Raw genomic sequence first — 23,588 nt, 5'->3', positions numbered from 1 at the left:
ACATATTTAAATGGTATAAAATACCATTTTCCATGAAGAAACAAACCCGACAATTCCTAAGATTTGAAAGACACACTGCTGGCTGATTCATACAGGGTCAGCTACTGTAAGGCAGGTGGTGCTGTAAAATACGTGCATTATCAGGACCTTTTGCATCACATCCTGATTCTCCAGCCAAGGCACTCTGAGTTACACAGAGCTGAACCAAACACAGTCTGTTTTAAACATTAAGTCAGTCCTTTTGTTCTTCCTTGCACTTGAATACTTTCCTATGTCCAAAACAATAAACTAAAAACAAATATTTCTCTCTGACAGAAATGCCTAAGCCCTTTCTGGGCTATGAATCTCATTCATTTCCTGGAAGGAGACTAAAAACCTCAGGACTTGCAACTTGAAAAGCAGGGGGAGACATCAAAACTGGCTGACAAATTCCAGCTTTTCCTGGCTTCATACTTTTATGTATTACTGTTCGTTTTTTCGTTTTTCCTTTAGGTATGAGATCATTTATAAAGCCATCTTCTGTGCACCCCACCACTGCAAAAACACACACAAGTGGTTTTGTGACTAGACAGTGGCTGCAATGCACAAAGTTAAGTATATGAAAGCCGAGGGCTGCAGTGACATGTCCCCTTTCCACTAATTATCTGCAGCATCCCCCTTTTCTTTAATTAGTACCCATATTTATCATACCTTTATCAACTAACACTCAGAATGGTTCACTTCTGGCATCAATGCTGCAGAAGACAAGGAAGAGATGGGGTGGAGGTTTAAGCTCCATCACAAAGGTGGACTTCAGGGAGTCTAGCCCCAGCAGTTTTAGCAGCAGGATGATTAGAGAAGACTCCCATCCACCAGATCCATGCAGTAAAGGGCACACATGGTGCCACCACCTACACCATCAGGTGAAGTTTCAGTTGACTTTACTGCTCAGGTGACCACAACAAAGACGCAAAACACTGTAGATGTTTACTGTTAGGAGAGGGATATTCCTCACTCTTTTGTACTACAGCCAAACATTCCCTCAAGCTGTCTGTGTTGAGCACCACTGCAGCGCTCAACATCAAGCAGGGACAGCCTCTCAGCCAGAAGCAGAGAGCAGCTCTCCAGCTCACAGCCAACCCAAGGTTAGTCAGACCATCACTTCATACCTGGTCCCTCCTGCAGCAGAGCAGGCTCCTGAACCCCACTACTTACATACTGCCTTCAATAGGAAACTTGATCTTTTGTATCTCTTACAGTATTTGCTCTGTTGTCACTCTGTGTATCACCATCTCCTCCATGTGCTCAGGGGTTTTCCCAAAAAGCCCCTTCATGGTCAGGAGGATCTCAAACTTCTTCTCTCTGCTATTATTACCACTTACCAGGAGATGATGATCATACACTTGCTGAGGAACCACAAGTTGAAGTACGCTTGCCAATATCTTGTCCCATGCCACATGTTTCTTGGTCCGCAGCAGGCACTGGAAGCAGCATTCTCTGCTTCCCGATGCCCAGGCTAGCATCCTCCTCCCTCTGGCCTGCACAGTTTCCAAAGGGGCAGAATCCTACACGGCCAAAGATTGGTTTGTTCCTCTAACCCCCACCTAGCCTGTCTGACCAGAAAAATATTACCTCCCCTCACAAATGTCATCACACCTAGAAATATTTATCCGCTGCTCCCAGTGTTTTCCTAATTCCAGGAAGAAGAGACACTTTGTCCCCCTCTCCCTTTCCTTCCACAGGAAAAAAGAAATCTAAAATTCCAACCAAGGAAAACACACAGACAGAATTTTCTTTAATTTAGATCAAAAATATGACATGCATCAGCCAGTTTTCAACTGATGCAGCTTAGCAGGAATGTGTTCACACCAAGTGGGAACAGTAACAGGATTTACAAAGAAAAGGGCAGCGAGAGGGCAATAAAGTAAAAAATGCCACAGAAAATGGAAGAGTGTTCCCCAAAGGCAAACTATAAAGCTGCGAGGCTGGGTACTTCACGCCCCAAGACTTATTCGTAGAAAACAATTACAAAGCATTTATGAAATAAAACAGAAATTCTCCTTCTTCATGAAAGAGAATTAAACAAATACAGACATTTTCCCCTTCCCTATGACCCACAATTAATTCTCATAATTCAGGCTGTAATTTTATTGCTTCTACTAATAGTCTTAACCCTAAAAGAGCACTCTTTCTCTTGAAAAGAACTGTAAATAGCGGCAAAGCTGGTAGCAACTGTTCTTGTGTGATTACCAACACAGTTAAGTCACCCAGACAACCTGAACTCACTCTCCCAGCAATGCCCTTAACAACTAGACAATGAGATGCCCTCAGCCTCCTGTGCATGAGGTGGATGTCTTGCAAGGTCCACGTTCCTGTGTTCCTGCTCCCCCTCCGACAGCCAGGGGACATAAGCCTGAGTGTGTCAGCAACAAAAAAGTTACACTGAAGATGCTCAGCCTATGGTTCTTGGGGGCTTCCAGCCCTAAAATATTGCCCTAACCTGATGGTAATAAGAGAGAAAAGGTTACTTGGAAGCATCTTCTCATCCAGACTAAACCGCTTCATCTTTCTTTCTTCTGTTGTTTGCTAAACTGAAATACTGTGGGAAGAGTCTCTTTTTTTTTTTTTTAGAGCAGCTAAACAAGTAATTTGGCTTAATATTTAATACTGATTATCTCTGTAAATTGAATAATCCAATTTTCAGAAGGAAAATACCCTTTATGAAGGTGCAATCAAAAAAAAAAAATCAGCTTCCCCTGTCCCCCTTCCCTGCTGCTCATTCCCACTTCTTCAAACCCACCAACGAATTAATGTCTAACCCCAGCACCTCTGTTGGGTCCCCAGTTTCCTCCAGCAGCAAACTGCTTGTGGGCCAGGTGATCTCAACATCTGACCAGTCTGTGTGAGTGAGCAACTCCTGACACGGTTGTCACACAGGCATTTATTACAAGTGAGGATTACCAGAAGGTCCGTGCTTTCTTGTTTCTGTTGTTGAACTTTAAATAAGGTGGCTAACAAGTCCTGACCTGTGCAACTGCGCTGAATTACTGAATTATTTGTCCCTAGACAATCCAGGCTCTCTCTTTATCCAATCCTTTTCATACTTTATAAAGGGAATACAAACAGTTTTTCTGAATACCAAAACTCCTATGAATAAATTACTCTTCTGTCTTTCCATCAAACCGTGTGTCTCTAAATCCTCATAAAAATGAATGAGGTCCAAAAACACCAGATGGTGCAACGATTTTCTCCAGCAATGTATCACTTAAAAGTATTTTTTTTCCAATAAAAATAGTCCAGCAGCTCTGAAAACTGACAGAATCTCACAAGCATGAGGTCCTAACTAGTGATGGATGATAGCAACCACATCTTTCACAACACTGATACTAAAAAGAACATCCTGACACTGTCAAGTGTCAAGATGCCATCAGACCTTTGGGCCAAAGAGTTGTAGGCACAGCAAACACTGAAAGAAGGTCTCATCCTCTTTCTAAATGCTCATAAATTCCCCACTCCTCACCCATTTTGATCTTTCGGAGCATGGGGAAGAAACAGAGTGCTGAGATAACTCTTGATCACCTCATGGTGGAATATGATGAACCTTCTCCTCCCTCCTCTTCTCACCTGTGCTGAGACCTGAAGCCCCCCTGCCCCAGGCCATCCCCTTCTCCCCCCCTCTCCTTCCCCTGCACACACGGGGCTCCCTCAGTTGCATGCAGCCCTCAGCTGTGCTTGGCCTCTTGGCTTTGGGGATAAAAACACAGCGATAGGGACAGCACAAGGAAGCAACACGAGTCAGTGCTTCTCAAGAGCCAGGTGAAAGGAGAATACAGCTGTAAGAAGAATAAAACCTGTACATCCACAAAAGAGAGAGAAAGGATACAGGAGCCAAAGAAAAATGATACAAACTGCTTAGAGAACACCAAAATAGATGTCAGGCCTGGCCCTGCTTAGAGAACACCAAAATAGATGTCAGGCCTGGCCCAAGCCTGGACCTCAGAGAAAGACAAAAGGAATGACTGACCTCCTTGGACTGAAGGAGAAACTGTCTGCAGTTTTTTGGAGACACCCCCCCCTCCACAAGGGAGGCCAGTAAGCACTGCCCAGGCAGGACTGCACTGAGAGCCCCTCACTTACCAGGCCCCAGGAATCTGAATCGGGTTTTATTTCTTTCAGAAACAAGGGCAGAGATCCAGCTTGTTTAGGAGCAATGACCAGGGTACAAAGGGAATTGTCACCTCTTCAGTTGCAACAGTGCCCATGAGGCAACTGCTAATGCAGCCTGCTTGTCTAACACATTAAATGTTCACAGAAACTTTGAATAGCAACTGCAGCATACGTCCCTGCTTTTCTGCTGTATTCAAAATTGTTTATGTATAATATTTAAATCTGAAAAGTGAATGAAGTATGAAAAAGGCATAGAAACAAAAAATACAATTCCTATAAAAGTCTCATGAGGGCACATACTCTTTTCCATGTGTTGGAAGAGCATGGAAATGTTGCAGTACACCTGAAAGTAAGAATTAGCATAACTAAAAATAAAAAAAAATTGCTATTTGGATAGCAGTTGTCCTGGCAGACCTTACTACCAGTGGAGCTGATCTCTGGTACCCAGCTGACCTGACGCCTGACCCACCACACACCCAGCATAAACTTCCCCACGTTTCAAGCGAGCAGGCACCCAGCTGGCTTTGCCCAAGCATCTCTCAGTACTGCTGGTATCCCAGCTTCTGGGCTGGGCTTCAACTGGTTTTGATGAAAAGCTTAGCCAAGTCTGTGAACAAAACTACAGCTGATTTCTTCAGGCTTTGAATCAAGGTCTTCATTGCTAAGATCCAACAGCCGTTCCAGCAGTTGAGTAATGTGAACAAATATTTACTACACACCAAAACGAAACAAGTAACGTGGTTTGGGTGGTTGGTTTTTTTCCTCTCCTGTCTAGGCAATATTTGAATGAGACTTGGTATTTGCTTTTACATCTCTTGAAAGAGCTGCTTACAAGGCAGACAAAAACCATCATCCTCCTGAGGAAGGCAGTAGCAGATTTCAAGCTATCTGTCATTAAGAATTATAAAGATTTAAGACGGGGAAAAAGCCCTCACTCAAAGAAATGGGCTAAGTGCTGGGGTTTTTTACTTCCCAAAGTCTTGCATGAAACTCTCTTTCAGTTTCGCTCATATGTAAACTGCCCATCCTCCAATTTTTAGCAATTTAAAGCACTAAAAGGAAAACAGCCAAAAGTGCCAAATTTTCAATGAAAAACATGTGCAGCCATTAAGTTTAACATTGTTTCCAACCTCAGCTATAAATCAGCTGGGCCTGCAAAAAAAATTACTCTTCAGCAAAACCTAACTACAGTTTTCTGTTTGCAATGAAACCTGAAACCAGGAAAATTTCACCTGATTTTGTTACAAAATTTTTCAATAGCATACCCTAATGTAAAGTTTCATGTATATTTTCATTCCACTTCCTTTACAATAAAAAAGCCACAAGTTGTTTTATGATACTCTCCCCGAAGAATGATCATAGTCATAAATAAAGCACAAACACTGACAGAACCATGATATAAATTATGTTTACACTGTACATCAGAATGTCTACAGTAACACATTCTTCTGTTTTATGACCATCTCCTTTTTGTCTGTGTAATTAAAATATCTCACTTGGTTAGAATCACAGCAGCATTACTTCACTTTCAAACAGATAGCTCTTTAATCTTGCAAAAGCAGGGTCTTTTATATACAAAAAACTGCATTCACAGTGAGTCAAGGCACAAAAAGCTTCTGGAGAGACCAAATTACAATAACCATTATTATCCTTTTTGAACCTCTACGCACAAAGCAAATCTCTGATTACCCCTCTCATACTTGAACAAAGATTTATCTTAGCACAAAATAAAGCACAAGGGTTGAGAACCTGAGATAAAACGGCAAGATATTCTGCCCTGAACTGCACACCAAACCGCTGTTAAAAGCTTTCCAACTTAAAACAAAACCTTACCACCTTCTGAGAAGCTTCCTAGGATGTTCCAGGTCAATGGCAATTCTTCATGAGCAACAGCCATCATCAAATCATTATCCAGGGACTGCAGATCTTCCCTCCTTAGCCCAAACTTATCCAGCAACATCTTGTGACTACTGGCAGTGACACATTCCGCATGATCAACCAGAAAGCGAGACAACTTGCAACACAGATTCTCTCTGTAAGTGATGGGACAGCTGCCAAGGACCACAGGTGAGTATCCCCTTGTGTACATTAACACAGAGACAGAAACTGCTTCTTGGCATCCATGGCCTGTAATTATAATGTAAATTAATCACTAACATTACCTATGTTCAGAAAACATATTAGTTTTTCCTCATTCCCCACAGGATCTAAGAGTTGTGACTGCTCATCCAGAATTATTTTATTCTTCCCTCTAATTATACCTATTTGTCATAGGGCATCCACGAACCATTTCTAGTGATGAACTTGGATTCAACTAGACTGCAAACAGTCCATCTTCCCAATTATACTAACATAATTCTAGAACCAGTCTTTCTGGGTAAAGATTTTTTAACCACAATGGAAAGAAGCTGTAGGCACATCAGGATGAAATCCCACAAATAAAAAAAAAAAAAAATTAAGAAAAATAAGATGCTCATGAAAAGAGAGGCAGAGCAGCCTGCAGCATGACCTCTGAGTAATATACTTATTTATTAACACCCATTTTGTGCCTACCAGGGTCTCCATGTAGGCCAAAACCCAGAAGCTTTTAATTAATGCACACTTCATGCTTTTGGCAGACTTGACAAAATGCTCTGTCAGCTCTTAACTTACAGCTGGGATGCTCGAAGTCCAAGGGAATTTCTCTCTCAAACCTCTTAAGCACCTTGTCCACCTCTCCTTCTCCTTTGCCATCTGAGTGAGGGTGGATGTCATATATCTAAAAGTGGTTCAAGCAGTACCCCTTACTGGAGAGCTAACCATGATGTACTATGAGTGCAAATCCAAATTTTCCAAAATATCCCTGAATAACTAACAAGCATATATGTAGCTTAATAACTGCAGAAGGAAGCATGTACTTACCAAATCTGCAGTTGTTTTCAAAGTGCTCTGCACTCCCTTCTGTTTAATTTGGCCACTATGAAACAACACTAACAGCAGCAGGGCTATATTTTAACCTCACACGCTATTTTCATCTGTTCATGGCTTCCACTGGGAACAGCAGAGGATTAAGTGCTGCCTGTAGCCTCCTGCTTTTATTCCTAGCCCAGAAAAAAATCATTTAACAGTGTAATTTCAGGCCTCTTAAAAAAAAAAAGACTTTGCTATCCTGGAGTAAGCCTAGCATTGCATTTTCTCCAGTTGTAATCATGGCAATCATTTGCCTTTTACAGGATCAAAGGAGCCACCATGTAACAGCAGCGAACTTTCCCTTTTTACACTCAGCAGTTACTTTCAGACTCTAAATCCCTTTTAGAAAACAAGAACAAATAACAAGCAGATCCTATTGCACAGGTACATCATGTCTATAGCCACCTACTCACACAAATGAAAAGGTCACAAAGCACACAAGTAAGGGTGACAACCAAGGTTTATGTTACACCCATGATGAGGGCAACACCAAGGCAGAGCACCAGCTGGCAGGTAACTCAAAACCCCCCTGCTTGCAGCAAGGCACCCCTGGAATGGTTTCCCTGACACCTCTACACTGTGTCCAGCTCCAGCAGAGCTCCAAGCATTGCATACCTCCACCATGAGGGCCTTGCAAGCCAGGCTGATTGCTGCACCCAGGAAAGGCTCAGAAAAAAACATGACTTTTGCAGGTGTTAGGATGCCCAGGCGTGAATGGCTGTGACATAGAATTAATTCACATTAAAAATTACTCCATCCCTTTAATGCATACCCAACTATGCAAGCCCAGTAACACTGTCCACACCTGACACTGCTGGTGTGTATTGCTACAAAAGGCAGGACCTGTGGTCACTCAAACTCAGCATGGATCATAAAGGCTATCATTCAGTTCCTGCATTTCCTCTAAAACAGAGTTACACCAAGTTGTCCAGTTGTGCCCAGCTTTGAAAAAGGAGTAGGGTACAGCACAGAGATGAAAATGCAAACAGGAGTTAACGCTCACCTGGAACAATGGACCGAAGAGTGCTGTCACTAACTCGCTCAGCAAACATTACATGCCTCTTCAGGGATCCATCATAAACAAAGTAAAACTCGGCATCCTCTGGGAGGTAAATATCTCTGTCAAATTTTGCACGTATAGTCACCTGTCCCTGAAAAATGAAAGCACCTTCAGAAACATCCAGTAAATTTTTCATCTCCAACAAATCCAGTGATCTATACTTCAGATGTAAGTCTATTATACTTTCCAACTTTACTGTACAGATCCAATAACAAATCTGCAGTTTTCTGCTTCCACTTGGAAAATAACACTGGTTTTACGCCTGCACAAGCAAAGGTGATTTTTAAAACTGCCTTCTAAATAATGTCTTTCAACTAATCCCTTTCATCCTGACTCATATTAATATAACTTTTATATTTATATATAAAATTATACATATAATTATACAATATGACTTTTTATTTTATTTTTATTTTAAATGCATTAGAATAAGCGAGTTGGTAAACCTGAGTATTTAGCTATTTACAAAAGCACACTTTGTGTTAAAAAAATGTAAAAATTTAAAACCGCTTGAAATTATCTTAGACTCAGTTTACAAAACAAAAGCACTGATGTAATTCTACAACTGACTGTGCTAGTTTTAGAGAATACCAGTTCCCAGATAGCTGCCCATGGGTTTCTTTATAGTAAATAGAAAGCAACCAGCCAAGAAAAATCCATCACACAATAGCTTCAAAAAAGAACAGGAAAGAGATCTGAGAAGAAGCAAACAATAACAAATGTCTGACATGTCTGAGGGAGGAAATGTAGATGAAGTTGCATTTCCTCAAAGAGGAGGACAGTGTGCCTCACCATAGCCCCTGGATCCCACAGTTGCTCTAAATAAGACAGAATGCCCCGACATCTGGCAGAAACGGTGTTTTCAGGAAAACATGCTGCAGAAGAGTATCTCGGCCATCCACACGTCCAAACGATGCCTGCCCTGCCTCTATTCAAAGCAGTTACCACAGCACTGACTCCACCAGCTCCATAAACAAGTCTGGTAAACACCAAAGCACGACATGGCAGCACAAAAATTTCCGTGGTTGAAAACCACTTATGCCCCTGATCATCCTGACCAGCATCCAGCTCCTTCCCCTGTTCATTACACAGCAAACACACACTTTACTGCAGCAAGACTTGCTGCCCTACAGATCACATCTCCTGCCTTCCCCAAAGACAATCTCTCCTGTCACTTGTAACAACATGAATCCTGCATTTGGTTTCCTCTTAAATACAGACAGATCAATTGAACTGGGGATGAAAAGTCAAAGGCTAGTTTCAGGCACAAAATCTGCCTCTGATAGGATAGCTCCTTTAAGGATAGATGTAAACAACGTTAGGAGTCCAGTATCGAGAGTGAACATGCCTGTCATCCCCAGAAACTGATAAGGCACCTCCTTGTAGTAGCCTGAAGTGTTACTATACAGCTGCCAGGTGTTTTCTCCTATTTCTCCTTGGGTTTTGCACTGTTATACCCGGAATTTTTATTATTTTTTGCTATTATCAATTTATCATCCTTTTTTTAAATAATCCTTTTACGTTAGTTGTGAATAACCTGTTTTGTCTGTTGAGTGGAATATGGATGGCTATTTTGGAGAGACAGGAAGACGGTAAATCCCTGAAGACACTCCACAGACTGCTCCAGTGGATGTTCAGCTGACAGCAGCCTGGTACATGGGAGCGTATCAGAATTTCTTCCACACAGGCACTTGTGGCCACAACTCCCAGACCACCTCTATAATCTCTGGACTGCTAAGGCTGAGGGACTACACAGCCAGCCAGATTTGACATTGTCTTTGCACTAATTATGTGAAACAAGGGAGATATTTTGTGGCAATATTTTTCATTTCATAAGCCTACTCTTGTCAAAGGGAGGGGAATCAAGCTCGAATTGTAGCCATTGGCTTATACTGCTCATTTTTTAAAAATGTTATTTAGATGCAGTAAGGACAGAGGACTATCTTAAACTGATCACACTGCATAATGTAAAGGCATGAGGGAGAATTTCACAACTCCTTCTAACAGGTGAACAAAAAAAACAAAAGGGAAAAGATGGAGTAGAAAGCTCACCTATATATTATGAAAAGCAAGTTTTTCATAATCCACTTCTTACAACAATCCAGAAGAAGAAACTGCTGGTATTTAAGCAACATCTTACCGAAGGAAGGCAAAATGGTGACAAGATTGTATCTGGCCAAATAATTGATTCATTTGGAAAATCCCACATGATCCAAAAAGAGAGTTAAATTGTGTATTACTAGACAGCGATCAAAGATAACCAAGAAAGTAACTTTCACAGAGGAATATTAAGCTACACCTTTTCTGATACTGGATGGTTACTATACCTGGCATCAGAAACAGTTACTTCACAAAGGACAAGCTCCTATCAACTTCTCCAGCACTTCCCACTTGCCATCACATCCATCCAGTCTTCAGACGTTCTCATTTCACGTTGCTCAATGCCAACATCTTCTTCCTTGCTGCCTCTACTAAAACATGCATCAGTTTGCTGTTTGGATACCAAAAATGCCTTTTGCTCTAGCTTCAAAGTACTTTTTTTTTTTCCCCACCTACTCCTCTCCAAAATACCCTTGGTGCAGTTATGTCATCTCCCCCCCTTCTCACCACCTGAAAACTTTTACAATTGCATCCCACTACTGCTGGAATTCACCCCTACACTTTCATCCCTTCTTGTACATCCACTGCTTTGCACAACACTTGTTCCATGCAGCCACGGCCCGTGCCAGCCATGCTCTGCCTGCCCTCTTACAGGACAACTCCTATTCCACCACAGCCCTTCTGGCCCCCTCATCCTCTCCTCTGAGCTACAGCCTGAACCTCACTGGCTTCAGATCTACACGTGGCAGAGCCTAATCTTAGCCTCTGTTTGGGAAGGCATACTTACTGTACCTTGGAGACACTAGTACCAACCTCCATGGAAGCTTTGATCTTTATAAGGTAAGATATGCTAGTCCACTCTTTGGAAAATACATGAAAAGATAAAATGATTTGTGCTAAAGGGAACACCATGGCTGTTCAAATTGTATCTAAAACTACATTTAATCCTGAATATTAAAGCATATCTTCCTTCAGCACCATCTTCCCTTAGCACCGAACTACATCTATTTAATGCCAGGTTTGAATGTAAAGCAATACTTCCAATAAAACCGTTAGGGATCTATATGCAGCAAAAGAAATGGTGTTCACAGGACACAGTGAAACCAGAAAGAAGAATCTCACACTATGTTTGATCAATTCCTTTCCTACATTTGCAAAAAACTTTCTTTTTCTACATTTTTTTACATTTTAATATAGTTATTGTACAGTTAACATAATTACTAGACAATATGTTGCACATGTAGCATTCATATACTCTACATCCTTCCATATATGCACTAATAAAAAAAAAAGATGCTGTAATGCAGCTAGACAATACCACAAAGAGATGTGACTGATGGAGAGCAGTGCACCCACAACCCATTTGCATTGCTGGCACAAATGTGTTTATTTGGCAGACCAGCCTTTCCCACTTTTATGATCACCTGCACTTCCCTCCAAACACTGCTGGCAGAGGCTCGTTCATTACACACATGAAAACAAAAATACCACTGAACTCTGAGGATGCTTTTACTCCTGCTGCAAGAGGTGTCCCCTCCATGTATGCCTATGCACACATCAAGGGTCTTTTCCCATTCTTTTTCACAGTGAGATAGCACTGCAATTAGCACCCTGTTCATTTCCTCCACGTAAAGCTAACTTTGTTACCAGGACAATTTAATTATTTTTTCTTCTTCAAACAGAGATCACTTGCAGTCCATTGTAGAAAAATCCTAGGTAGAAATATACTTAGAGAAAATTATGCATGTTGTGAGCCAGCCACCTCCAGAATTTGCAGCTGGAAAAGGCAGGATTCAGCCAGCTCATGAGCCAGACTAAATGCAGACTTTCAGTGTGGAGAAGGAGGAAAAACAAGATGAGGGAAAAGTCTGCCAGCTTATTTAGCTCTTTGCAGAGTTCTTGCACTCTGTTCTTGGATGTATGACCTTGCTTTTAGCTGCATTTAATTGCAAAGCACTCAATGACATTGACTTTAAACACGCTATCAGCTCTGCACACAGGCAATTCATTATTTTATTGAGAGCTGCCCATCTTACTAACAACAACTGTACATTCTTCCACAACTTTCATCACTGCATTGAAGAGCTTTGGGCCAAAAACCTCTCCCAAAGATGATACACCCCAGCATTTGTCACATGAAGGTCTGGGGAAGAAACTGATGCAAATAATAAAAAAAACGGAAAAAAAACCCCCACACCAAAACCAAAACCAACTTAGAGTGTCACAAGTCACATAAAAAAAAAAGCCTGGAAAGACTAACATACAAAGTGTTGAAAAATATACACATTGTAAACAAAAAACAAAAACCAAAAAAATTCAGTGCCACAACTACCTTGGTCAGACACTGGAACAGGCTTCCTGGAGAAGTGGTAAATGTCCCAAGCCTGTCAGTGTGCGAGAGGCATTTGGACAATGCCCTTAACAACACGCTTTAACTCCTGGTCAGCCCTGAAGTGGTCAGGCAGTTGAACTAGATGCTCATTTTAGGTCCCTTCCAATGGAAATACTCTATTCTATTCTACTTTGAGTTATGTTTTGTAGTAATTGTTAAAGCTCAGTGTTAGAGAAGAGCAACAGAGCTTCAGAAACATGTACGAACTTGATCTCTATCAGCTTCTTTGCACACAGAAAATCAGCTCACCTAGGCAGAAACCCAGAAGATCTACATTAGCCCTTTAAGAAAAGGCTTATTTTATTAGCTTAAATCTGAGGGGTAACCTCTGTCTTGCCCATTACACCCATTCCCTCAGAGGCATTTATTTCCTGGCTCCCTCAGGTAAGTCCAGTCCAGCTCAGGAAGCAGGCTGAAGCAGAAACTACCTGACCAGATCTTTCCTCTGCAGACAAATGAACTCAGAGAGTGACAGAAGTGGGAGCAATCCCAGCTCCATCGTCCTCCTCCTTTCCCAGCAAGGCATGCAGGAAGGAGGGAAGCGGACTGGATCCTGCAATGAGGCTCAGTAACGTATTCCTCCACTAAAGCGATGCCCCTCTGCTTCACGAGGCTTTCCTGGAGCTTTTTGGGAGATGCTAACTCTTTTGTAATAGAGCCTCTTGGCAGAGCCCTATTGCTCAATCCAGGCTCTCAATCAAAACGTGTACCCACTACACCAGGAGTTTCATGAGAAATTCATACAGAAAACATTTGTTCAGCATCACTCTCACCACATCTGGGAAAAGCACTTCTCCACAGCTTCCCACCCCATTCTGCAGGGCATGACCAAAGTACCTTCTCAAGTCTGCAGAAAACCTCTGACACTGACGTATCACTAAAGCATGAATAGACTAAAATTACAGTTATCAGCATTTAAAGGTAGGTAACGAAGCCTTAATTCACTTATCACTACAAAATGCTGTGCTCCTACAAAGCAATGTTTGTTCTGAGTTTGTTCCAGACACTGAAGCTGGAAACACATCCCAACTGGCATACTTCTTCTGTACTTCTAAATATAGAATGAATTTAGGCTTAACTCTTATCCTCTTAGGTACCAAACCCCAAACTAGGTAAGTCACACAGGCACCTCATCATTGGAAAACCAGCCAACTGGCCTGAATACAGGGCAGCTGTCAGATCGTGGACCCAGAGGACTTCACTGGCTCAGATTCCTGACAATTTACCTGTTGCTAGGTGTCTTTGACACCATTTTCACAAATTCAGTTGTCCAACAACAGTTCAACTTCTCTCCCATTCCTTCCTCACCCTAAGCAGCTTATTTATACCCTCATGAACATGGAAGAATGTAACAGAGAGTTACAGGTTTATTTCTATGTGTAGGTATGTTCCAGCACGCCACTCAGGGTCCATGTGGACCTCAGATAACTCAACTCCCTTTTAATCGAAGCAAGGGGAAAGATGTGCCATTTCACCATCTTGGCAAATCAACACACTCCCGGTCACAGCTGTCTTCTCAGGCAGATTCGGGGGAAAGTACTTGCCCTCAAATTCAGACACTGTCAATTCTGATGGACTTGTAGAGAAAGCAAACTTTAAAGTCCCAGGGCACTTACTGAGACCAGCCTTTACCTCCCTTAGATTTACACCTGAGTGGCTCAGAACAAGTACTCAGCTCTACCAAACCACCACAGGGACAGGAAGGAACTGGAGGCCCCCCAAACACCATCCAGGCCTGCAACAGCAGAGAACTTCAGGCAGCCACACCAGCATCTCTGACTGCAAAAAGATACCAGATATGGTATAGAAGAAAAAGAGCATGGGAGAAACCCTTCGTCCATTGAAGCCAGGAAGAGTTTTGCCACCGATTTAATGACAGCCAAGATCATCATTGCGATCCTTGAAATAAAAACCAAAAAAGCATACACAAGGGTTTGGGAAGAGGAAGCTGGAGCTATGAAGGTATTAAGATAGACTGACCCAACTCTTAATGCATTAAACCTGTGGCTGAGCAAATGTTTGGCAGCTTTGACCTCTCTGGGCTCCATAAAGGAAAGGACACCTTTTATCACCAGTAAAAACACCACGCTGCCACCCGGTGCCAAGGAGATTAGGAAGGTTTGTGTTGTTAACAGGATTTATAGCTCTATGCATGCTTTCAATGTAACCAAACAGGTTTTTCCAATGTATGTTTTCCTTTGGTTTCTCCAGGGCACTCAAGAGCTGACCAGGTCAGGCCACAGCTGGTCCTCTGCACCCCACATCCCAGGCAAGGAGCAGCAAAGACCTGACTCCCCACAACCTCAGGAGAAGAGCTCCCACCTCCAGCCATGCTCCGACCCTCTCCTGCATCCCAGAGAGGGACTGCGGCAGGCTGCCCATGAGGAGAAGAGAAGGGAGGTAGCAAACCCTCGCAGCTGAGGCACGGTGGAATCCAGGCAGGCAGGGTGGGTCAAAGAGGCGACCGTGGCACTTCCAGCATGCCTGGTCCCTACTCTGCTGCAAGTCACCCCACGGCCTCACAAAAAACTGGCCCTTAACCTGAACCGAGCTTCTTCCACTTTGAATTCATTTAGCCACCACCAGCAACCTACCCCAGCAAAACAGGTGCGATGCAGGAAGACTTCCAGCAGGCTTCCAGCCCAAGGCCTTCATGCTGGCTAACAAACTTCCACGCCTGGTCCCTATCCGTGCATACACAGCCTGTATAAATCAATTCTCCCCAACAGGCTTTTACCATAAAAATAATACATCCTAAAGTCCACTAAAAACACCTTTACCAAACTATATAAGCAACATACTAGCCTGAAAAATAATATTTTATTCAGTGTTTTCAAGGATATTATCTGTAAATATAATGGTACAGTCACCACATGCTCCAAGAAAAATATACAGCGGTATAAAAACATACAGGAGTAAAAAAATTGCTTTTTTGCTCCCAAAATGCAAGTCCCAACATCTTGAAGTAAATGCAAATCCCCAAGTACTGGTAGTAATAATGGTGCTTTTCTCCTCTATGTAAGCTCTCACTAGCCACTACAATTTAACATAAATATTTCCTCACTGTTCAAAAGACTCACTTCAGAAAATCTTTACATTTTAAAGTGAATTGTTTAAATATATTTTACGTATGCTTAGACCAGAATAGTGGCAACATATTTCCCCTGAGCAACCATACCATTTTAATGACATTTGCTGCAACTTAGCTGCAACTACAATCAATCCTACACAAAAGTGCTTTTGTAATAAAACACAAAACAACTACACTCAAATCATTAATAACGAGGACAAAGCTATAAACATGCCTTTCTAATGTGATATTTTTATAATGTCCACCACACAGTTCTTGTAGACAGATTGCAGTAAACATTGTCATGGACTTATTTAAGAAAGTACGTGCCTTATTTGAATGGAATGCAATAGGATTCAAGGCTAAAGACACAATTCAGAAGCAATTACACCCAGGGAAGGAAAGCAGTAACAAACTGAAAAACTAATTAGGAGATAAAAGCTGAACAATTCTCTATAAGCATTAACTTTCTAACTGTACAGCTAATAACATCTTAAACAAAAATGGGTGGGTGGGTGTGTCCCCAATTTAATGACTTAAGAGAAAAAGCAACTGAGTATAACTGATTTATTTTCTATCCAGAGTAACAGAACAAGCATAATTCCACATGCAGACTGGAGACAAGGCACATGATCATACAGTCATATTTAGTATTACACATTGCCCAAAAGCCTACATGTAGATTTTTATAAAAATTAAATAGGCACGTATGGTTGCTTTGAGAAGAACTGGCTCTCTGCTGATTTACACAGTGCAAAACACCAGCACCCTGAGAACGTCACTCATTTGCAACAGATAGAACACGGATCTTCAGCCTCTGCTCCTGCACATAAGACATTGCCTGCCTGCAGGAAATGCAGCACAGCAGATTCTCAAAAAAAATCAGCTTTATGCACCAAATATTTATAGGTACTTCTTTGACATACAGCAGTTTTGTGAGAAATGTAGAAGAAACACTTGCACAGACACCTTTGGACACAAGTGTCTCCCCCACATTCGCTTAAGGCAGGACAGCAAAGGGAAGCCCAACAACTAGCAGCTGAGGCAGCCCTCCATTCTTGTCAAAAGAGTGACAGAAAAGTGTTTGGTGACCACTTGCATCCCAGAATATAATCTGAAGGATGATTCTAGCAAGATCCAGCACAACTTCGATGAGAAAAGCACTAATGGAGAAATTTCATAATGAAGACCAGTAAACTGTCCTCTTTTGATATGAAATATTAGCAAGTTCACCACTTTAGTTTAGATGCAGTGCCCTTTTGAAAGGAAAATAAGTGTTGGTAGAAGCTATTGCCACCTTTTTGACTGCTAAGTAGCCCACGTAAACTGCAAAAAAATAAAGCATTCTGTTACATTCAAACCGATGACAAAGCACACTCCCAGCAAAAAAAAAGAACAAGATGGAAGAGAACCCGAAAAGTCAACTAACCAATTCTCTTGCCTCAAGGCAGGATCAATGCTGCCTAAGTTATTCCTCAAGGATGGGTTCTGCCCACTCTGTTCTGAAAGCAGCTCCTGCAGGGTTAGCTAACTCACAGCACTGGGAACTTCTTCCCAGCCGAACAGTTCCCTATCTGGCCTCTCCCTCCTTCCATGGCTGGTACATATTTTGGCTTTTTTAAGGGTCTAAAAAGTCTTTGGCCTTCATAACATGATAGCTGGGTGATATGAAATGGCCAGCAAAGTGACAGAAAGCTGCAATAAATAATTCAGCTTAACCTCCGTTTCTGTACGACTGTTTTCATGCACAAGCTGAGCTCTATAGCATGGTGATGACTTCAGAGCTGGGTATTTTTTTTATTTGTTTTGAAGAGGAGGTGAGATGAAGGGTTGTATTTTATTTTGTTGGGTTTTAATAGATCAGCCTTAAATCTTGTGGGGTTTCAGTCAAGATTATTGCAATACTTCTCCCTTGGTGACAAACTGAAGTATATCTGGTGTATTGGGAGTTTCTGAAATTGCATACACTGGCATTTCCCTAAAGCTGATGCCTCAAAATAAGCTATACTTTCTGCCTCCTCACCAGCCTCAATACAGGCTCACTGTCTTCACGGACACAGGCAGAAGAACAAGTTTCTTATTGAGAACTGCAAGAATTGGCCCCAGGAAAAGGAATTAGAATCCAACAGAATTAAAAAAAAAAAATGCAGGCATCTAAAATACTGCTTATTTACTGCAAAACCCAATACAATTCCTCTAAAAAGAGGAAACCCAGTAATAGGTAATAACACACAGGTGTCTCCAAGACTCTATGCTGCTCTGCACTGTTAAGTTGCCTCTTATGTTATACACTTTAAAAAGAAACACATATTAGACATTAATACTTATTGATGCATTTCATTCAGTGCACATGCAATACGCCCAGATGTTTCCCAGGTCCTTATAGTCTACAGCACCATCTTACCACAAAAAATTGCCCTCTTCAGTCCTGTTTCTACAGTTGCACCCTCTCAGTCAGCCTTTCGCTTTTTGTTTGGCTTCTGTCAGCTTTTCTGGCTCGCATTGCATTCATCTGTGCTGCAAAGTATCATCCCAAAAAAGATGTCAAGCACAAACACAGCAGGAGCTTATGGTTCACCCAGGTTGTGAGGGAAGTCTGGCACAATTTTAGGCCACAAATAAACAGTACAACATGCAGCAAGAAGGCAGGCAAAAAGGCATAACTCTGCGATGCGGGTACATAAAGCTTTCACACTGCACTGCTGTACTGGTATACAAGGTGGTGGCAGGGCAAAGGAACAACTAGGGTACTGAAGGGATTAACTCACAATGGAAGATCAAAAGGCACATAAATAAAATATAACTTGAACAAGCAGCCATTTCAGAAAGATACTCTAGTGCCAACTGGAGAAGCTCAGACACTTTATATGTTCACAAGTAGGTGACTACAGGAACTCAGCCAAGAGCAAGAAACCCCCCAATGATCATAAAATGAACAGAGTGAAAGCAACCACTAATTTCCTCCTCAGCACAGGCTGGCAACACTAATCTCTCATTTAAAGGTACAGTTGGCAGCAAGACCATTTACATGTCTCCATGAGGAACATCCAGCCACACTAACCAGACCCACACCAGATGTGGGCACGCAATCTCATTTCTGTTGAATCAGTGAGAGCACACAATACAGCGCTTATGCCAGCTTTGTGCTTTTTATGCCTGCTATATGTCAGCAGCAGGAAAAGAGACAGTACCTGATCTGGCTGCTGGTGCAGAGTTAATGAACTGATGTTTCCAAACAATCTGACCCAGAGTTTATAGCAAATTAGCATTTTGATTCACATGGCCAGTATTTTCTTTATCTTGTCGCCAGCAGTCTTAAAGCTGTGTTTAGTGCACCATCGAACTGGGACAACAGGTAAGGTAGAGGAAAGGTTTCAGTCTCCCACACGACAAAAGTGATTCATACTTGTGAAGAACTAGCTATCTTCTAATTCGGCAATTGCTGGATGGAAACAAAAATAGCCTGGAAGCATTTATCAGAAAGAAGGCAGGGAGGGTTGGGGGGGAAGGAAGAAGAAAAAAAAAAAATTCTTTTCAAGCATTACACAGTGCCAAAACATGTATTAACATTCTTGCTGTTCTGTCGTTAAAAATATTATTCAGTGTTTTGCTGTCAATGGCAACACAATTTGTATCGGTGCATAAAATCATACAGAGGAATTAAGAAGCTTGGGAATAAGCTGTTCACATACACAGGTCAGAAAACTTCTGCATATTAACAGTAAGGCATATTAACAGAAAATGAACATCCATTCTGACATGTAACAACTAAAAAGGAGCCACCTTTTTCAGTTGACTTGATTTAAAATATATAAATCAGATTACTTCCTATTGTCATATCCTATGTGACATCAGGGCTCTACTGTTGCAGACACTATACAAATACATGTAAGCACAAAGTCCCTGCCCAGAAAAATCCCAGTCTAAGGACTGAAGAGGAAAACAAGAAACGGAGGAAAAATAATACACCATGGGAGCAAAACATTATCTGACTGCTGACGGACATGCTTTGAAGTACCCATTCTTTTCCTTCATATCTTTTAAAATAGATCCCATTCTTTCACATGTACTTCCTCAGTCTCATTCTGGCAGCCAGTTTGCATCCAAACACAGGCTAGCCTGTGCACTCCTCTGTGTGTCCCCATGCAAGCCACCCACAATGGACCTGACCAGGCTCCCACAGAGGTCAAGAACAAAACACTCATGACTCCAGCCAGCACTGGATCAGGCCAGCAAACACAGTTCCATACATTAGCAAGCACATGCTGGAAGCCCAACACACATTTAGATTTCTCTTTTGTGTTTTGAAATCGCTGTCTAAACAAGACGGTGGTTTCAGCCTGGCTGAACACACAGACTGGCCCGCGATACGGCCAAGCCTACCGCAACAGCGAAGAACACAAAAGCACAGGATGGCCAAGATGGGCTAGAAACCGGCTTCTTTCCACAAGGTGCTGGCTAGCAGAGACTGAACACATGCCAAGAGCAGAGAATTCAAAATCTGTATCCCACCATTTCCCTTCCTTTCCGCCTCCCTTCACATCTCAACTCCTTAGTTCAGCATGGAGGAACTGGGAAGGCACAGAGCTTGGCACGGTAGACAAACACTCACTTTGGGATCAATATGTAAGTGCTACTGCCACTTCCTACTCCTGTCATGCAAAAGCATACTGGAATCCCACATCAGTTTGAACTTCACACTTCGATCATTTAGAAAACAGAGTAACATTGTTGAATTATTCCTGTTAATTCTGTTTCCCAATACTCATGCACATGAAACCATGCATTTATGAAGAAGTTAACTATTACAGTTCATTTGTCCCTCCAGCTCTAACTATGCATACAAATAACAACCTTCAGAAAAAAAAAATTGGAATTTCTTCCTGCCAAACAAGATGATTCACAGCTTCTTAACTGGCTTACCAAGTGGTTTTTTAAGTCCCTTTACCTATGGACCTCTGAAAATTTTGCAGCAGATGTGCTCAAATTATTTATGGATTCACTGCTACAGTGCAAATAAAACCCTGTTTACTCAATCACCTTTTGCATGGGCCTCAGTGCAGAACTGAAATTTCAGAAGTGTTCAGGATTGTGTGAATATCAGAGTGCACTTTACCATTGCCTTCAGATGAAGCAACATCAACCAACACAGAACACTTCAAAGAACTCTCGACTTCGAGGTAAAAACAGCCCAGAAGACTAGAAGTTGCTGTCAGAGTACCAAATTAATCCAATCCCTGGATATGCATTAAAATCCTCTTTTCAAATTTCTACCACCCTTTGCTTTCTGATCTTTTCAACAGGACTTTGACTCCTAATCTGAAATTTTTTTCTTTAATTTCCTCTGTTGTAGAACAGCCACGCATATTCTGAAACAGGCCTGGAACTAGTTTATGCAAATTTCCATTATGAAACTCTGTAATTTAATTATTTTTCCCCTTCCATGCCACCGCTGTCAAGTGTGCAGATGGTACAAAATACCAGAGCTAACACAACAGGGGAGCACGAATGCCTGCACCGGGGCAATGCAGGATGGTCCCCGGCAGCTGGCTGGACAGAGCACCCTTGCTTCATTCCTTGGCCAGTGCCTACTGCCTTACGCCTTTTTTTACTAGATAATGAAATGAGCTTATTTGTCGTCTAAAACATTTCAGAATTCATTCTGTTCCACCGTGTTTCTCACCTATGTAAATCCAGGTGGTTAATTGTCAATCAATACAGCAGACTTTGCTTTAAAGAATCTTAAAAATCAGTCCAGGCACTTGTTGTTGTGACCCTTGGGTATGAAATATGCCCTTTATTTCACTTTCTCCTCTCTGTTCCTTACTCAAATATCTTCTACAGCCAAGGCACCTATGAATAAGCAGTCAAGTTTTCAACCAGGTCCCAGGGAATTATGCCAGCTCATCCTTTATGAACCACACAATCGCAAATTAGGACAACAGTGAAGATGCTAATGAAACTGGCTGTAGCCCTGGTGTTCACTCAAAAACTCCTGCAGGGAGGGTATATCCTTTGAAAATGTAAGAGAAGATCAAAAGAACTTCAAAATTGTTCCTTAATGACAGAAGGAAATAAACCAGCATGGATCCAAGGGATAATTAACTGAGGTTGTAACACAGACATACCCCTTTGTAGGGATAGGATACAGGTATATTGCATGTGATAAAAAAGCTGCCAGACTGTCTTGCCCACACCAGGATTTAATTCCCAATTCGCACTCCTGCTCTCTCCTGAGAGTCAACCTCTCGGGCCAGCAGTTAACGTGGACGCAGCAGGAGGGGAGCTACACTGTCATCCCAACTTGCTTGGAGCAAGGCCACCTGGAAGGCCAGCCACGGCCACCAGGCTGTGCTCACTCCTCCTCCTTCACTGCTGCCAAGGCTGAGCTCCAGCAGTGCAATGGTGAAGGGAAATGCTGGTGTGGATGCCCAGGTTTGCACATGCATATGAACTAGCACGTGAACTCAGGACACGGTGCCTCAAGTACCCCAGACGTTGATGGGAACAGCCCTTGGGCCTCAGTACCTCCAGCTTCACTGCAAGATGAGGGAAAAAGGTCAAGACATGGTTCCTCTGGCCTCCATTTATTCTTGGAGGGGAGACGGCTGTGAATGCAGGCTCGACACACCTCCCTCTCTCTGCCTCCGCCTAAGCAGCTGTACTCCTTTCTTTGGAACTGTAAATGAGATGGCATGCACCTCTCCGGATGGGACATGCCATGAGCAAACTGCATTAGAAGCAGTTTCCACTTACCAGAAAAGTAAAGCAAACTACCATGCACAATTCTTCATATAGACTTACTTAACTTCTAACCAGGTTACAGAGGAAGGAAGCTGCCCCATCCTAGCACCCTAGGTTAGGATCTGAGAAACCTGGATGGATGTCCATTTCACCACACCTTTCTTACATTTTAGGCTCATTGCTGCCCTTACATCAACTCAGAACTTCTTTGTAGATGAAGTTAAACAACATCTCCTGGCTACAAAAGAGCACTGTGCGGGACAGTGCACTACAAAGCTTTATTACAGTGACGGAAAATGCAGATTCCTAAAATAGAGAGTATTAAGCCAGTATCACATCATCCAGAGCAAATCACCAACTCAAACACACAAATAGCCAGACAAGCAAAGAACAGGCACGACCATGCAAACCCTGTAAAGACCACATGCTGGACAGAAAAAAGTCTGGGAAAAGAAACCCTAGAGAACTTGACAAGTTTGGTACACTGCAGACCCAGCCCAGGCAAAGACCATCGCCAAGCTTATCCAAGGCAGAAGAGTCCCTAGGCACTCAGATGCTCTACGGCTGTGAGCAGTGAGTGCTACATCCTACTCTCAGCCCCTCCCCAACCCAGTTAAGAGGAAAACCTGCTAAGTCCTCACCATTTGTAGGAGGACTTCAATACATCAGTATTTAACAGTGAATACATAAGCATGCCTCCCTCTTGGCACCTACACTCCACCAAAGAAGCTGTAAGGGTGTCAGAAACAAAAACAACCCCAAACAAGAATAAAACAGCAGAGACACTTAAGAGGGAGAGACTTCATGCAGCAGAATACACAAGAAGTTAATTAAGCTTTGACCTCAAGCACTTTAGCCAATGCCAGTGGTTGTAGGCAGGAGCATGTGATGCCTCAGCAATGTACAGTACAGGACCAAGTGGAAGTTTTACTTTCCAGGAGAGAGGAGTCCCAAATCTGAGAGCCTGTGTTTCTGCCTCTTCCCAGAGAATTAACATCCAAATACTCTTTTGGAAAGACAGAATTGACATATAACCTCCAGCATTACCTCCTCAGGAGATGAGGCCCCACTGATGTCTACAGGGAACTGCTGTGGATATCCTCCATGGCTCAGCATCTCTTGATTTC

The 23,588-nt window shown here is 42.3% G+C and overlaps 1 protein-coding gene across 6 annotated transcripts in view; it reads right to left on the bottom strand.

Annotated features, from left to right (window-relative positions):
- The window catches only part of ARHGEF28 (Rho guanine nucleotide exchange factor 28), a 126,438-nt gene that overhangs the window by 89,679 nt on the left and 13,171 nt on the right, over nt 1-23,588 (bottom strand). For 4 of the 6 annotated variants that reach the window (XM_056324783.1, XM_056324788.1, XM_056324782.1 and 1 more), the window contains 2 exons: nt 8,099-8,246; nt 5,980-6,273 (listed from right to left, as the gene is read on the bottom strand). In XM_056324783.1, coding sequence (XP_056180758.1) covers nt 5,980-6,273; nt 8,099-8,246 — 442 coding nt within the window. Of the gene's footprint in view, nt 1-5,979; nt 6,274-7,047; nt 7,161-8,098; nt 8,247-23,588 lie in introns of those variants that run through there. The other 2 variants (XM_056324784.1, XM_056324787.1) reach the window with 2 other exon arrangements.

The sequence above is a fragment of the Falco biarmicus genome, chromosome Z (genome assembly GCF_023638135.1).
Source record: "Falco biarmicus isolate bFalBia1 chromosome Z, bFalBia1.pri, whole genome shotgun sequence".
NCBI classification, from domain to species: domain Eukaryota; kingdom Metazoa; phylum Chordata; class Aves; order Falconiformes; family Falconidae; genus Falco; species Falco biarmicus.
Note: the sequence above shows the minus strand (reverse complement) of the source record. Positions and strands in the feature narration are given on the sequence as shown.